General features: G+C 44.7%; 2 protein-coding genes across 2 annotated transcripts in view; both read left to right on the top strand.

Moving 5' to 3' along the window:
• The window catches only part of LOC128560170 (uncharacterized), an 86,143-nt gene extending 80,910 nt beyond the window's left edge, over positions 1-5,233 (top strand). The window contains exon 5 of the mRNA XM_053553726.1: positions 5,137-5,233. The gene's annotated coding sequence lies outside the window, so the exon portion shown is untranslated. The remainder of the gene's footprint in view (positions 1-5,136) is intronic.
• The window catches only part of CDHR3 (cadherin related family member 3), a 60,165-nt gene continuing 46,239 nt past the window's right edge, over positions 2,391-16,316 (top strand). Inside the window, exons 1-4 of the mRNA XM_053608703.1 lie at positions 2,391-2,433; positions 5,137-5,342; positions 12,167-12,332; positions 13,055-13,152. Coding sequence (XP_053464678.1) covers positions 2,391-2,433; positions 5,137-5,342; positions 12,167-12,332; positions 13,055-13,152 — 513 coding nt within the window. The remainder of the gene's footprint in view (positions 2,434-5,136; positions 5,343-12,166; positions 12,333-13,054; positions 13,153-16,316) is intronic.

The following is a 16,316-nucleotide window of genomic DNA, read 5'->3' on the forward strand; positions in this document are numbered from 1 at the left end:
ACCCCCAAAAACCTGTGGGTGAGCATCCCATTTAGGAAGGTATACATGTAGAAATTAAAGAAATAGGTAAGATATCGCACGCAATGAATGATAATACTTTATGGTTTATCAAGTATATGCATTTTCTTATATGGTTTCTATGCTATGAGAGGGAGTTTCAGTAGGCTTGGTATTAACCAAAGGTATCTTGCTAAAGTTCCGATATGAAACACGCTGATTGACAGCATTGCTTTGTAACCATGGTCTGAGAAGTTTCTGAGTTGTTTGTACCAGCTTGTAGGCATTTTGTATTGATCACAGTGAGACTGATGATTTGCACCTGGTCTCCAAGTGAACCTCAGTGGTCCTTGCAGTTGAGGCTGGTTATGCAGCAAGAGTGTGCCTATAGGGCGGCTCCTGTGGCTCAAAGGGCGTGGGCCCCATATGCCGGAGGTGGCAGGTTCAAGCCCAGCCCCAGCCAAAAACCGCAAAAAAAAAAAAAAAAAAAAAGAATGTGCCTATAGCAAAAAAGAGAAAGAAGAAAAAAATTTTCCAGCAGAGATTGCAAGGTATTTGTGCATACATTGGTGGTTCCTGATCCTGCCGTTCTTTAGAGAAAAACAGGACAACAGGGCTTGCACCTGTCTGCAGTGCTCTTGCTATGAGGCAGCCTTCAGTTGTGACACATATCCTCTAATTTGTTTCTATAGTATATCTTTTTCTATAATAAAACTGTAGGTTTGTAAGCCTTATCATTTAGGTCCTATGAGTCTTCTTTGGCAATGGAACTCCATTTACCAGCCACTGTTAGTGCAGCACCACGGCTCTCAGAGATGGAGTTGACAAGGATCCCCAAAGCCATGCGACCCACCTGAGGTTAGGGTTAGTAATGGCAAAGCCACAGTCGGAAGCAAGGGCTCTAATGCCAAATGCCTTGCTCTTTTTACAACACTCTGATTTCTTTCATTACCGTTTTGATGAGGTGCTAGAGAGAATGAAGAGGTATTGGCTGATGTTTCAGGTGGATCCTGTTTGTGTACTGAAAGCAGTGCTATAAGGTAAAGCAGATGGCATCACCCCACAATCTGTACCACATCACCACGTTCAGAGTCAGAGGCCCAACGTGGCCAGCTTCCTCCCCGAGATTCCAGAGAGAATGGCCCCATTGGTTCCATGACTGGAAAGGCAGTGATTCAAAGGAAATCAGTGAGCACATCATGCATCCAAGTGGGCTTGGTGACTGATAATAAATCTTTAGCTTGCTTTTTCTTTTTCAAAGTGTATGCTCCAAGCAATTCTAATTTAATTCTTAATTAAGATGCATGTGTAAGTCAAATTTGATTAAAGCCTCCTTCTTGTTCTCTAGCACTCAGACCACCAAAGAAAGCCTGGAAGACCAGCCTTGGAAGGAAATCACACGATATCTTAGGGAGAGCCACTAGGCTGGGCCTCTAGCCTCGCCTCTGTTACTAATCAGCTGGGTGCCTTTGGGCACATCACTCAAACTTATTTGTGTGGCAAATGGGTTGAACATTTTTTGAATATTGTATTTTATTAATTGCTCTAGTTTTAGGGTGTGGCCCTAGCCACTTATTATTGTAGCTATTACTATTACTACTCTTACTTCTACTTTTATAATAGCAAGGGAGCTGGAGGAACAAGGTGCTGAACTAACGTCAGGAGAGGACACTTTGGCTGCCATTTTATTTCCAGGATGTCTGCTTTAAAGTTTTTAAGATTCAGTAGCATAGCTCTGGCACACTTGGCCCTACCCTGGGAAGAGAGGCCCCCCCAGAAGAAGCACAGAACATTTCTAGGAAGACTTTCAGAAAAATGCAGAAAGGGCATCTCTAGAGACAGTGTGGCTTCAGCCATAGATGGAGCAGGCAGTTCCCAATGCCCTTTTCTTGAGGGGCACTGGATATATTCACTTCTTCCAAAATATCTCCCCCCTAAATGACCATTCAAGAATGCAGCATGGAGCTGTTCTAGGAGTCAGATGCCTTGAGTTGGTATGCTAGATCTTTCATGGAATTAGTGTCTATGACCCAGGCCTTATCAAAGTTATGATCAGTTCTACAAATCAATAGATCACTCCCAGCAGAGCAAACCAAGAGCTGTCAGCAGGCCATGTTTGGGGAGCACAGCTTCTCTAAACTCCCCAGTTACCCAAAGGGGATGCACTGAGGTTGGGGGCCACAGCAATCTGTCCATTCAGGGTGAGGCTGTAGAGCTTAGCGAGCCTCTCATACCCAAGGCCACATCAAGTTCATAAGCCAGCACAATTCTTTACATTGTTCCTAAAACAGCCTCTTACATCATCTAGATCTGATATCTGGGTAGAAGGTCCAATTTCTTGGCAGCTCCCAGAGCCATGTAGCTGCAATGTCCCAGGTCCTAGAACAACTACGATGCCTCAGACGTCACGGTCGTGTGACTGCCTGTACGCAGCAGGTGTGTGCACTCTGTTTCCTGAAAGATCCGGATGCAGCCAGCCAGGGCCCGCCATGGCCACTGGCTGTGTGTGTGATCTCAGGGGTGTGACATGGTGACAGCAACACGTACATTGTAGGATTGTGCTGGGAGTGAGTGGGATGAAGCAGCTAGGGGGTGCCTGGTGAGGGGGTGCTTGGAAAATGCAAGTGGATCCTGACTTTACTCTGTTCATCTGGGCTGGGCACATCTCTATCCTGGGCTACTCTTGAGAAAAACACAGAAAGTTCTATCTTTATCTTTGCTTTTTGACTGGAGTGGAACAAATCCCTGAGAAGGCAAGGCAGGGGAGCAAGGGGAATAGTATGGGTGGGAAGGTGGGGTCCTGTGTGTGGCTGTCCAGTGAGAAAGGCTCTGTGAACAGTGCAGGGGTGTCCTGGTGACTGTGACTTGAGAGGGAAGTATGCCTATGACACCCAACCCATCAAAGCCAAGGGTTATTTTGCTCCTTCTGAAAAACTATTTGGGGGAGTTTTCATCTCTAAATATACCAACCGTACTGTTGTGCTTCTGGTTTTATTTATTTGTTATTTATTTCTTTAGAGACAGAGTCTTACTCTGTCACCCTGCGTAGAGTGCTGTGGCATCATCATAGCTCACAGCAACCTCAATCTTTTGGGCTCAGGAGATCCTCCTGCCTCAGCCTTCCCAGAAGCTAGGAGTACAGGTGCCTGCCACAATGCCCAGCTAGTTCTTCTATTTTTAGTAGAGACAGAGTCTCACTCTTGCTCAGGCTGGTCTTGAACTCCTGAGCTCAAATGATCCACCCGCTTTGGCCTCCCAGAGTGCTAAGATTATAGGTGTGAGTCACCTCGCCCAGCCTGTGGTTTTTAATCATAAGAATACTACAATATTAAAGTCAATTTAAGCAATTTTTAAAAAATCTATTCCTATTCACATGGCCCTAAACTTCAGCTGTTTTAGTATTTCTGAGTCCTTGCACAGTCCTCATCCATAAAACCTGATAATTCTGCAAGCAGCAATAACTAATGCATTATGCATCTTAGTCTTTAAACGAAATAAGGTGATTTTAGATTTATAAATGCTTGTATCAGTGAATGTGCTTGTATTTCAATTTCCCCCACATTTCCATGTACTTTTATGCACTTGGTGCTTAACCGAAATAAAAGCATCCTTTTACAATGGCTTGTTTCTGAAATTTTATGCCTTTCAGTAGGACAGACACACACTTTCCCTCTGCTGTCCCTGTCCCCACTTTTATCTCCTACTTTTCTAGGTTTTTTTGACCCCCTTGGCCGTTGGTGGCCAAGACGGGGAGGCTGGCCTCTCTCAGTGTGAATCTTGGCTCTGTTATCTGCTATTTGCTGTGTTTCTTTTAGCTCAGTTTCCTCATCTGTAAAATGATGACATTGATACCTCTTTGAGGGGGTTGTTGACAAGTAAATGAAATGAGGGATTAGGTGCTTACTTGAAACATTGGATAAATGGTTATTATATTAGTTTCCTAGCGTTGCCATAATGAATTACTGCAAATTGGGTGGCTCAAAACAATAGAAATTCCTCCCCTCACAGTTCAGGAGATCAGAAGTCTGACATCAAGGGTTGTTCCTTCTGGAGGCTGTGAGGGGAAACCGGCTCCCTGCCTAGCTTCTGTCTTCTGGTGTTGCTCTCCATTCTCTGCTTGTGGCTGCGTTACTCACTCTCTGCCTTATTGTTTCATGGCCTTCTTCCCTCTGCGTGCATCCCATCTTTGTTGTATGAGGACACCAGTCCCTGGATTTTGGCCCACCTCAATCCAGTATCACCTCCTCTCAACTAATGACACCTGCAAAGACTATTTCCAAAGAAGGTACATTCTGCTGGGTGAACATGAGTATTTGGGGATACTATCCGATCTCACTATAGTAACCATTATTATAGAAGCATGAGAGAACATGGCCTGTTGCTCTCCTCTGTACTAGCAAAGTCTTGCAGTGTGTCCTGGAGATCTTAGAATGGTCCCATGGCTGTCCTGGAAGAAACACGCTTCAATTGTGGAACTCCCTGCCTGTAATGCAGCTCAAGGCAGTTCACTTGCCCTCTCCAAGTCTCTCGTTTCCTCCTCTGTGAAATGGAGTTAATCAATTAAGGCGTACTAGATGACCTTCCACAGGGTGCCCACAGCATCTAACAAATAATTGGTCTTGAGATGCCTAACAGGCCTGGGGAGATCTACCAGGATGTTGGAGTTCCCCAGCTAGACACTCCCAATTCTCAGAGGACCTCCTGGCTCAGACACTGACGCCAGGAAGCAAAATAAACTCTTACAGACTGCTGAGCCCTTGCAAGAGAGAGGATGGCATTACCAGACTAGGTCCTTTAAGTGGGTGACTGTCTCCTAAGGTGTCATGTTTCTCTTTCTTTGGCTCTTGGCAAAGCCTGGAAGAAAGAAGACTGGAAGGAGGGAGACAAGAAAAACAGCAGCTTTATTTACTGAGCGACAGAAGCAGCTTTCTTGGTTGCTCGGTGGTATTTGTTTTCTTGGTCCCCGGAAGATCTCGCATTTCATTTTTAGCACTTGGTAGGAGCATCTGTCCTTGGGGAGTGACCAGGTTCCATTGTTTCCCGAGCCATGTATTGAAGCCACAGACCAAGCTCTTGGGTCCCTGCTCCTAGCAGAAGGCTCTGTGCTTATATGGTTTTGTAACCTTTTTCAATCCACAGGGCAAGAGGCGCTACACCTGACCCTCTTACCTGCCACAGGCAACGTGGCAGAGAATTCTCCACCTGAGACTTCAGTGCACAAGTTTTCTGTGAATTTATCAGCATCTCTGTCACCTGTAGCTCCTGGGTTTCCCCTGATAATCAACTCAAGTCCCCTCACTGAAGAAGCCTTCCGGGTCAATAGGCTGTCGGGCACTGACTTTGAGGTAAGCCGCTCCCTCTGCGGGAGTTGTCTGCAGAGATGTGATCCTGAGCATCGAGCTGGGTGGGATTCTAGGTCAGTGATGATTTCTTCCCCTGTCCCCAGTTTAATCTTCCTTCTTATAATATCCAGGAGTCCCATTTGAGGCATCCCAGGGCCTCTGTGCTAGATGCCTCGTCCACATAAACATCATGGCCAATTTGTTATAAATAGAAGCCCGTCTCTTATTTGCCAACAACCCTGGCAGGTGTTAGGTGTGCTTTCAGTGCCAAATTCCTTTGGTGGGATAATTTGGGTATTGAGTTCCTTAAGAGCCATGCCCTGATGAACTTGTGTCTGGTGACTCTGCTTTTCCAAGGTTCTGTCACTGTTTAGAAGGAAATCTAAGAGGAGAGACATTTAATAAGATAGGCAGCCTTAAATAAAAGTACAAGTCGAACTGTCCAGTCATGCTGTCAATAATTCCTTGGATAATTCAGAGTCGATCATGGACCTTTAAGGGCCATGCCATTGCTGCTCTGTTTCTTGCCCTTTGAGTCTTTTGCAAAGTTGTCACTTCCCATAGAAAGGGAACAAACCTGCTCATTGCATGTTTTCTGCTGACGACCTCAGAAGTCTTCTAAGCATGTCTTCAGGGGCCAGGTGTCTGGACCTACCTAGGCTTTGATATCCCTCCTTCTGCCCCTTTCTCAACTGGCCTAGGAGCCTCCTGCAGTTATCACCAGGCCTGCCCCATACTAAAAACAGTGAGTTGTACAATTTAAATGAGAAGAATATATGCTCTGTGAATTATATTTCAATGAAGCTGTTGAAATTGAAACCATCTTCCATCCCCCCAGAGTCCTTGTGCACTCAGGCCTTCTTGGTCGCAGAAGTGTCCAACTGAGGCCCATGGCTGGCTATATAAATGCTTATCTGGTGGCAGATATCACAAAAATTATGCATGGACTCTTTTTTTGCTCATTAGCTGTTGCTAGTGTTTGTGGATTTACTGTCTGGCACAAGACAGCTCTTAGATAAGCATTCATAGATAAGCTGTGGGCGCAGTTGGACATCCCCAGGAGGATCTAGGGTCTCTTGTTTCACTGAGGTTCCTACTAGTTGCTCTTAAACCTGGCTCATCACCGGGGGCGTATACAAAGTGTGCATATTTTGACCTGATGGGAGACCTGCAGAATCCATGCCTTGAGGCCAGAGCCCCTACTTCTGGTGTTCTCATCAGCCCAGGTGGGCACTCAGGTGTGCAAGGAGCACAGATTCAGTCAGTCTTCATCCTGGTCTCTGGTTTATACTCCTGGACCCAGGTGCTAGTTCTGTGACTTAACCATACTGTCCACCTGCTCCCTCGACAGCTGGCTTGTCCTTACCAGTTGTTGCTCTTTTGCTCCTATTTGCCTTGCCAATTGCTTCCCCGTGTAGAGCGTATGCTGGACACTATCAGAAGGACTTTGCCTGTCTTTCTCTTATAATCCTCAAATCATGAGGATTTTATCTTCCCACTCATGGGGAAAATGAAGCACTAAGAGGTTAAGTAATTGCCTTGGGTTGCACAGCTAGTAGGTGGATGAGCAGAGATTAGAACCCAGGAAGTCCTGCTTCAAAGCTCTCATTTTTAAAAACAGCTTAATTGAAATATAATTCACAGAGCATATAATCTGCCCATTTAAATTGTACAATTCACTGTTTTTAGTATATTCACAGAGTTGTGCAACCATCACCGCAATCTAATTTTGAACATTTTCATCATCCCCAAACCTGTATCCATTAGTAATCACTCCCTTATTCATTTATCCCCCTAGTCCCTGGCAGATAATAATGTACTTTCTGTCTTTATGGATTTGCCAATTCTGGACACATCATATGAATGAAATTGTATAGTATGTGTTTTTATTTATTTATTTATTTATTTATTTTTGCAGTTTTTGGCCGGGGCTGGGTTTGAACCCACCACCTCTGGTATATGGGGCTGGTGCCCTACTCCTTTGAGCCACAGGCACCGCCCTGTTTTATTTATTTATTTTTTTGAGACAAAGTCTCACTCTGTTGCCCTGGGTTGAGTGCTGTGGCGTCATAACTCACAGAAACCTCAAACTCTTAGGCTCAAGCGATTCTCTTGCCTCAGCCTCACTAGTAGCTGGGACTACAGGCACCTGTCACAATGTCTGGCTAGTTTTTCTTTTTTTAATAGAGACTGGGTCTCATTCTTGCTCAGGCTGGGCTCAAACTCCTGAGCTCAAGGAATCTATCTGACTCAGCCTCGCAGAATGCTAAGATTATGGACATGAGGTATGTGGTCTTCAGTGACTGGTTTCTTTCACTTAGCATCAAGTTTCAGGTGTCACCTATGTCACAGTGTGTATCAGCACTCCATTCGCTTCATGGATGAATAACATTTCATTGTGTGACTAGAGCACATTTTGCTTATTTGTTTGTAACTGACAGATGTTGGCCTGTTGACACTTGAGAATTCTCACTCCGTAGCCTCCATGGTCCACTGCTTTTGATGATATGATGATGAGCTCCTTTGAATTTGCATAGTGGTTCCGAGTCACATTTACATACCTGACCTGATTATTACAACTAACACTAATATTATCTCTATCTAAAGTTTTATTGCTTTGTTTTTGAGACAGAGTCTCAGTTTGTCACCCTCGGTAGAGTACTGTGGCGTCATAGCTCACAGCAACCTCAAACTCTTGGGCTCAAGTGATTCTCTTGCCTCAGCCTCCCAAGTAGCTGGGACTACAGGTGCCTGCCACAGCACCCCACTAATTTTAGAGACAGGGTCTGGTTGTAGCTCAGGCTTGTCTGGAACTCCTTAGCTCCAGTGATCCGCCTGCCTCAGCCTCCCAGAATGCTGGGATTATAGGCATGAGCCACCATAGCCGGCCTTTTTTATTCCCATTTTTAGATATAAGATAATGGAGAGACTGAGAGATTTGTCCAAGATCACACAGCTATTAAAGATGAAATACAAACTTAACTCAGGTTTTCTTGTTTCCAATCTCAAGCTCTTTATCCTGCATTGCTGTGCACATCTATTGCTGTTCCTCCCAAATCTGTCTTCACTGAATCTACCCTTCCTACATTTCATGTAATTCAAACAGGACTGTCACTCAGGGAAGAATCCCATCCTGTCTTAGCCCCTCAACTAATCAAGGCTCAAGTGTCTAGTGTATTATCCCAATCCTCTGTTCTGAGATCATACCATGCAGCTGCCCAGGACCCTGTGTTCGTCCTGGGCTGGTACAGTTTCACAGTCCTGAAGCCATTCTTTTTTTCTTTTTGGCAATTTCTGGCCAGGGCTGGGTTTGAACCCGCCACCCCTGGTGTATGGGGCCAGTACCCTATTCATTCGAGCCACAGGCACCACCCCCTCAAGCCATTCTTAAAAACTGGTTGCTGTTTAAGGCTACCTAGGTGCCAACAACAACAACAACAACAACCCCCCCCAAAAAAAAGAAAATGAGAAGGAAAGAAAAGAGAAAGAATTGGTTGTTGGCCAAGGCTTCTGGCTCACTCCTATAATCTTAGCACTTTGGGAGGCCAAGGTGGGAGGATAACTTGAGGCCAGGAATTCAAGACCAGTCTGGGTGACATAGTAAGACCCTATGGAAAAATTTTCAAAATTAGCTGGATATGGTGGCACATGCTGATAGTTCTAGGTACTTGTGAGGCTGAAGTGGGAGGATCACTTCAGTCGAGGAGCTAGAAGATGCAGTGAGCTATGGTTGTGCCACTGCCATTCAGCCTGGGTGACAGAGTGAGACCCTGTCTCAAAAGAAAAAGGAAGAAAGAAAAGAAAGGAAGGAAGGAAGGAAGGAAGAAAAAGAGAAAAAAAGGAGAAATACTTGGTTGCTTCTTCTCAAAACTACCCAACATTGTCAACCATCACTCCAAGAAGATCTTACTCTCTAACCCAAACTGCTCACAAAAGCCACTCCTGCCACCTTCTGAACATGACAGTATCTGTGGCAACATGGCTGCTCTTTGGATAGCCTTGATGATAACACCTGGATGATGACAAATCTAGAGATGAAGTTACTAGGCCTTTAGCCCAGAGGTCAGGTCACTGTTGGCCTTGTGACTCGGTTGTGCTTTCTGAGAGTGAGCCGTGGATCATGCCAGATGTCAGGCTTTAGAACACAGGCACTGAGACTTCTGGGGTGGAGGTGAGAGGAGGATTAGTAATAATGATGACGATGATGATAACTCACATTTATGGAGCACGTCCCATAAACCAGGAATCCCCCTGAACATTTTGTGATTCATTAATTTAATCCCCCAGACAACACTATGAAGTAGTTTATTGTTATTCTTTGGATGTCAGAGGTGGGAAAACTGAGGCAGGGAAAAGTTGAACAAGTTGCCCAAGTTCACAGAGCTGGGAGGTGGCAGATTTGAGATCTGCAGGGGATCCGGCAGGATGGGCACCCAAATCCTCATTCAAAGCCCACATCTTGCACTGCTATTTCCCAGCAATAGAGATGTCAGAGCCTCATTCAACCACTTGTGCCTAATGGTGGGTCCAGCTTTGTTCTCAGGGCAGCACCACCAAGGAAGCTCTGAGAAGTCAGGGAGGAGGGATGCCTGTATGGCCCAGCAGCTGCAAGAGAGGCTTCCCAGAGGTCCTGTGCAGCCAGGCACCTGCCCCTCTTTCATCTGTCTGTCTTGGAGCCTGACTCCCCTCTTTTCCCATCCACTGTCATGAGCACTGTGCTAATTTGCTCAGTCCTGTCTTGAATAACTTCAAACTTAACAATGCTTAAAGCCCAACTTACTGTCTTTCACCAGAACTCTGCAGCCAGACTGCCCAAAACCAAACTGAGGCTTCATTACTCCCACCTGTGACCTCGGAGGAGCCCCCCTGCCCCGCCCAGTTCTAGTTAGTCTCCTAGGTGAAATGAGGGAAGTTTTACCAACTTAAGGTCATTGTGATGATTAAAAGAAATACTTCCGCAAATGGCTTGGCAAGAGTCTGGTATATGCCATCTAATGAAGCTGGTGGCAACAATAGCAATTCTTCTATTTTGGTTGATAGCAACCCAATTCTTTTGGTTTAGGTATAACATTTTTGGACCCTTTTTTGACTGTTCTATTTTCTTCCTCTACGGTGTTAGAACTAGTTCTAAGAAGAAGGAACTAACAATCGATACTATTGAGGTAAAGGGTCTATCCTTGCAGGAGGAGGCTTCAGGCTTAGTATGAATAGAAAGCTAAGATTCAGTTTGGAAACAGAACAGACCATCTCAACAGAAGCCTACCTGCTGTAGTGGACAGACGTAACTTAAACAGATTTTTTTTTTAACTTAAACAGTTTTTGACTGCCTAATCTAACAGAAGTCCCCATTTGTGGAGTGTTTGCTCAGTGCCAGGCAGTGTTCTAAGTATTTTCCATGGATTAGATCATTTAATTCTCACAACAACCCTAGAACCCCCCATTTTGCAGATGGGCAAACTGAGTCATAGAAATGTTGAGTAATGAGAAGGCTGTGCCTGGATGCCAGCCAATCTGGTTCCAGAGTCTGTGCTCTCCACCCCTGGCATAGAGACCAGGCCATCTCCCTTTGTGTGGTCCCTGGGTGACCCTGTTCACTAGTTGGCACAGGACCACCTCTTCCCAATTCTCCTGCAAATTTTCTCTCTCTACGGTGTATACTTATCCATGTCTGCGGCTGTCTTTTAACCAATCCAGAACTTGCAAAGTCAAGCACAATACCTACTATCTCCTCCATGAAGTTTTCCCCAACAAAACGCCATTTGCAATGGACTTTTCGCCCCCTGATTATCCATAGCGTCCTGACCTAGATTTTTATTATTAATGTAATACCTTGCATTATACTTCAGCTGTTTAGGGCAAGAATAATTTCCCTAATTACAATCACAGGGAGACAAAATCAGGGAACGGTAAAGTGATTTTCCCAAGGTCACATGGAAGTTCAGTGCTGGACACAGGTCTGGAGCCATGACCTCTCATAGTGGAGGTCTCACCAGGCCCAATCGTACAGGCATTAGTAACCAAAATGGTATATTAGCATAATTGAGGACACATATGAGATATAGTCCTCCACGTCCCAAAGGACTCTGAGCCTCCTGGGAGCTCCAAGGGCTCCAAGTTAGTGGAGGGGGTTGTGCCTCCACCTGTGAGAGGTCGCAGGCTGGACTCTGGTTAGCTTCAGCAGGACCTTCCCACCAGGGGCCACTGGTGTCCCTGCTGTCAGCAGCTCCAGATTCTGCCTATGTCTCTCTGGCCTTGGCTCTAGGCATCTCTCCCATGTCTCCAAAAATACTTGCAGTGCAGAGGACAAAGCTCCTGACAATGGAAGAATATGTGGGAAGGCATAAAAAAGTGACCAGTCTGTTGATTAAGTAAATATCCTTCCTTATTTATGCAGATGTATCCTTCTCTATTCACTCCTAGATATGGCCTCAGGAAAATTAGAATGGAGTAACTTAACTTCCATCCCAGGGAAGTGCTGCTTCCTATCTCAGCATTGAGACAATTCAAGAATATCCAGAGGACCCAAGGGACTTGCCTGGGAGCCTACCCCCAGTAATGAGTTTTTCAATTTCCATCTCCAGCCAATTGCACCAGAACACCTCCAAATATATCTCCTTCCTCGGAAAAGCAGCATCACGTGTAGTCCTCCAGCACAGAGGCATGTGGCTTTTGCTGGAAGGACTAAGCAGTTACTCTGACAGTGAATGGAAGCTGGTCTCTAGGATGCTGGCTGCTTCCTTCCTTGAAATAATCCCTCTGCAAACTGCATGCATACAAAACAGATCTTCTTGCATGCGGTTACTAACAATTTTGCATTTTTGTTTTAGGTTGTCACCACTGGGAAGGAACCACTAGATTTTGAAGCAGGACCAAACATATTTGACTTGCAGATTTATGTTATGGATGAGGTTGGTATCACAGACCTCCAGGTCCTGACTGTCCAGGTAACAGATGTGAACGAGCCACCTCAGTTTCAAGGCAACTTGGCGAAAGGTAAAATACAGCAGGGTGTGCACTGCAGCCCAGATGGGGGTGTCAGGCAGGACTCTGGGGGGAAACAGAAAATGTAAATAAACAAGCATCTGTTTCCCTGGAAAAGGCAGATGCTTAATGAGCAGGGAATAAATGAAATGCCCTCCAGCTCAGCGCTCCCAATAGCCTGTCTCATCCATGGTTTCCTGTGGACCATCTTAACAATGAGAAAATTCAAGAATATCCAGAGGACACAAGTCCCTCTCTAGTCCTAGGGAAGAAACTGGGGCTCAGAGACCTCAAGTGAATCATTCTGAAGGAACCGGGGCTGAGCCCATCGTAGGCCCAGCCCTGTGTGCTGTGGTCAACAACCAACTTGTACGTTCCCCCATGGGCTCTGACTCTCTGAGGGCAGTGTGTGTCTGCATAGAACAGGGACAACGTAAGGGGCCAGAGTATATAGTAACTTCCTACATGATCTCACCAAAGCTCATGGCTTTGAACACCATCCACATACCGAAACCCCCCAAGTTGTTTCAGTCCAACCCTAGCGCTTTATGAATTCTTATAAATGGATTTCCATAAATGGATAGTTGGTCAGTGGCTTTTATTATTGCTTCCTTTTGTCCCAAAATGCCAACATGCTTCGTTCCCTTTGGTTGTATATGGCTGCCCTGAATTTGGAATTCCTCATTTGCTTTCTCTAATAAAATTGTCTTCTTCCACTTTGGCCACTGGTGTAGGTCTAGACCTCTACATAGTAGAAGAAGCAAACCCTGGATTCATTTACCAGGTTGAGGCCTTTGATCCAGAAGACACAAGCCAAAACACACCCCTCAGTGTAAGTGTCCTTGTCATACTGAAGAGGTGCTTGTCCTTGTTGGCTTTGACACAGGAGTCTTGTGTCCAGAGTCTTGGCAGGGCGGGTTTGGCCAGTGGCAACTGGGGACTATGCTGTCCATGTCCACAACACGGAGTACCGGGGATGGTAGCAAAGGTTAAGCCGGCTCTGAAGATAGACACCCAGATACCCCACCACTGTAAAACCACGTAGCACAGTGCTGGGCATAGCAAAACTGTTCAATACTTTAAAAAACCTAAGCTGATAAAAATCCACCTATATTATTTTAAAAGTAAGTATAAATTATATACCCTAAAGCCAGGTATTAACATATCTTTCTTGAGAAATAAAGCCAAGCTACTTGGAACCAATTTTTTAAAAGTTTGACAGATTCCTAGAGATTCTAGATTATAGAGCAGGAAACAGTGGTTCTGTACGAGACTGTAGATGTCTCTTCTCTCCCCCTACCTTCTTTTTTTGAGACAGAGTCTCACTTTATTGCCCTGGCTAGAGTGCAGTGGCATCATCATTTTAGCTCATAACAACCTCAGACTCCTGGGCTCAAGTGATCCTCCGGCCTGTAGCTGGGATTACAGGGTCTCACTACTATGCCTGACTAATTTTTCTATTTTTTTGTAGAGGCAGGGGCTCTGGGGTTTTGCTCTTGCGCAGGCTGGTCTTGAAATCTTGAGATCAAGAGATTCTCCCACTGGCCTCCCACAGTGCTAGGTAATCCTAGCATGGGCCATAGCACCTGGCCTCTTCTCTCCCATTTTAATCAGTTTCCTTAATGGAACTACCAGTGGGGCTATTGTAACCACCAACCCTTAGGTGAAGAAGCCTCTTAGCTCCTTCCTTCCCAGGCACTGATGCCTCAGCTACTAGCTCTGCTCATCAACACCCCTACCACCCCTGCATACACTGCAGCTGGGGAGCCCAGGTTAGATAAAAACAAAGCAAATCCCACCAGACTAACCTTGGAGCCAGCCACACAACTGCCAGCCCCGCCTAACAGAGAATCCTTGAAATATGACACTCAGGGAATTGGTGACACCAGGAGGCTGTTTCTACTGTTTGCTGCATGATTTGTAGCTTCAACAGGACTACTTTTTCTAACAGGAGGAAGTAAGCCTTGGGAATAAACTCCAGGACAAATATATATAGTCTACAGGGTCTGAAACAAAGTAAGGGAATAGTCTGTTTTTATTAGAAGATGATTGTTCTGTGTTAAAAAAACAACAACATTTCTTCACTCATTCAAGATTCATTCTTGTCAATATTTACATGAATAAGTGAATGTGCAAACACTTAAGGGTGTCTACTATGCGCTAAGAGTAATACTAGGTGATTTAAATGCATACTAATTAATAATATACTTGTTATACCAGTTAGAAAATGTGTTTATCTGCAAATAACGGAAAGCTGCAGTATGTGACCACCAGTGGTAGACATGGAATTTCTTCTTCAGCAATAACCAGATGTCTAGACTATATGGATACCCTTGATCGCCTTTTCTTCCCTAATTGCAATGGCTAAAACTTCCATTACAATGTTAAAGAGCAGTGGAGACAATGGGCAGCCTTGTCTGATTCCTGATCTGAGTGGAAATTTCAGTTTAACTCCATTCAATACAATATTGGCTGTGGGTTTGCTGTAGATGGCCTCTGTCAGTTTAAGAAATGTCCCTTCTATACCAATTTTCTTTTTCTTTTTTTTTTTTTTCTGGTGCCTTAAATATTTCCAATTTTCTTAAGTGATTTAATAATTAAAAAAAAAAAAAGATGTCTGGACTAGAGGGCAGCAGGCAGTTCCGCGCTGGTGCAGCTGCTGCCTTTGGGAGTATGGGCTCTTCCTCTGTTTCTGCTCCTCCATCCAGAGCGTGTTTGTTTGCTTTGTCTGTGTTCTAACCTCATGATTGCAAGATGGCTGCTGCACTGCCAGGCTTTATTTCTGAGTTCCATGCAGGAAAAAGAAAGAAGGAAGCAAGAAGGAGTAAAGTGGGCAGGCCCAATCTGTCTCTTTTTTGGGTAGGAAAACAAAACTCTCTTGGAAGATCTACCCAGAGGACTTTTGCTACATCTCACTGGCAGAACTCTGTCACATGGTCACTGATGTTTGGTAGTAAGCAGGGAAAAGGAATCCTGGGTGGAGATTAGGTCAGCAACAAAATATAGTACTTCACTTAACATATTTTGTTCATTTCAACATTCACCACCAATTCACTGTATGAATTCTATTAGATACTTTGGATACTAAGGTGACTAGGACACACTGACCTTAAGAAATTTACAGTCTGGGGTTGCATATGCGCTCACAGTGGCTTGTACCTGTAACCCTAGCATTCTGGAAGACTAAGGTGGGTGAATTGCTTGAGCTCAGGAGTTTGAAACCTGCCTGAGCAAGAGTGAGACCTCGTCTCTACTAAAAATAGAAAAACTACGTGGGCATGGTGGTGGGCGCCTGCATTCCCAGCTACTAGGGAGGCTGACACAAGAGAATCACTTGAGCCCAAGAGTTTGAGGTAGTTGTGATCTGTGATGCCATGGCACTACCCTAGGTGATGGAGTGAGATTCTGTCTAAAAAAAAAAAAAGAAAAAACAAAAATAATTAACAGTCTGCATGGGAGGCACTCTTATATAGGCGGAAAAGTATCTTTTTTTCCTGTGTCACAAGGTTTACAGCTGATGATGGCCACTCTAACAAAAGAAAGATTAACAAGAGAAAAACATAACAAATTTATTTAACCAAAGTTTTTACATGACACTGAAGGCTTCAGAGATGAAGACCCGAAGGCTCAGGGAAAAGTATATTTTTATGCTTAGTTTCAATGAAGAATGGTCAGTTGTGTAGAAGTATGACTGGACAAAAAGATAAGATCTAACGGTAATAAACCGGGAGAGCTTAGCAAGGCCTGTCTGTTCAGACTGTTTTTGGCTGTCAGGTACAGGGCAGGAACCCTCTGGAAAGATGGTTTATTACCTACTTTCAGGCAAGGTAGGTCAGAGAATTCTTTTACGACCACACTTCAGGGAAGAAATTTGGAAGAAAATCAGAGTGGCCTTGCTTCTGAGGTTTTCTCAATTGCCAATGTGCCATATTTGGGGGCGTCAGGTTCTGATCTCCAACACAGGCATTCATTAAATAATTATAATTCAATAGGGTG

Source organism: Nycticebus coucang, chromosome 11 (assembly GCF_027406575.1).
Source record: "Nycticebus coucang isolate mNycCou1 chromosome 11, mNycCou1.pri, whole genome shotgun sequence".
Lineage (NCBI taxonomy): Eukaryota > Metazoa > Chordata > Mammalia > Primates > Lorisidae > Nycticebus > Nycticebus coucang.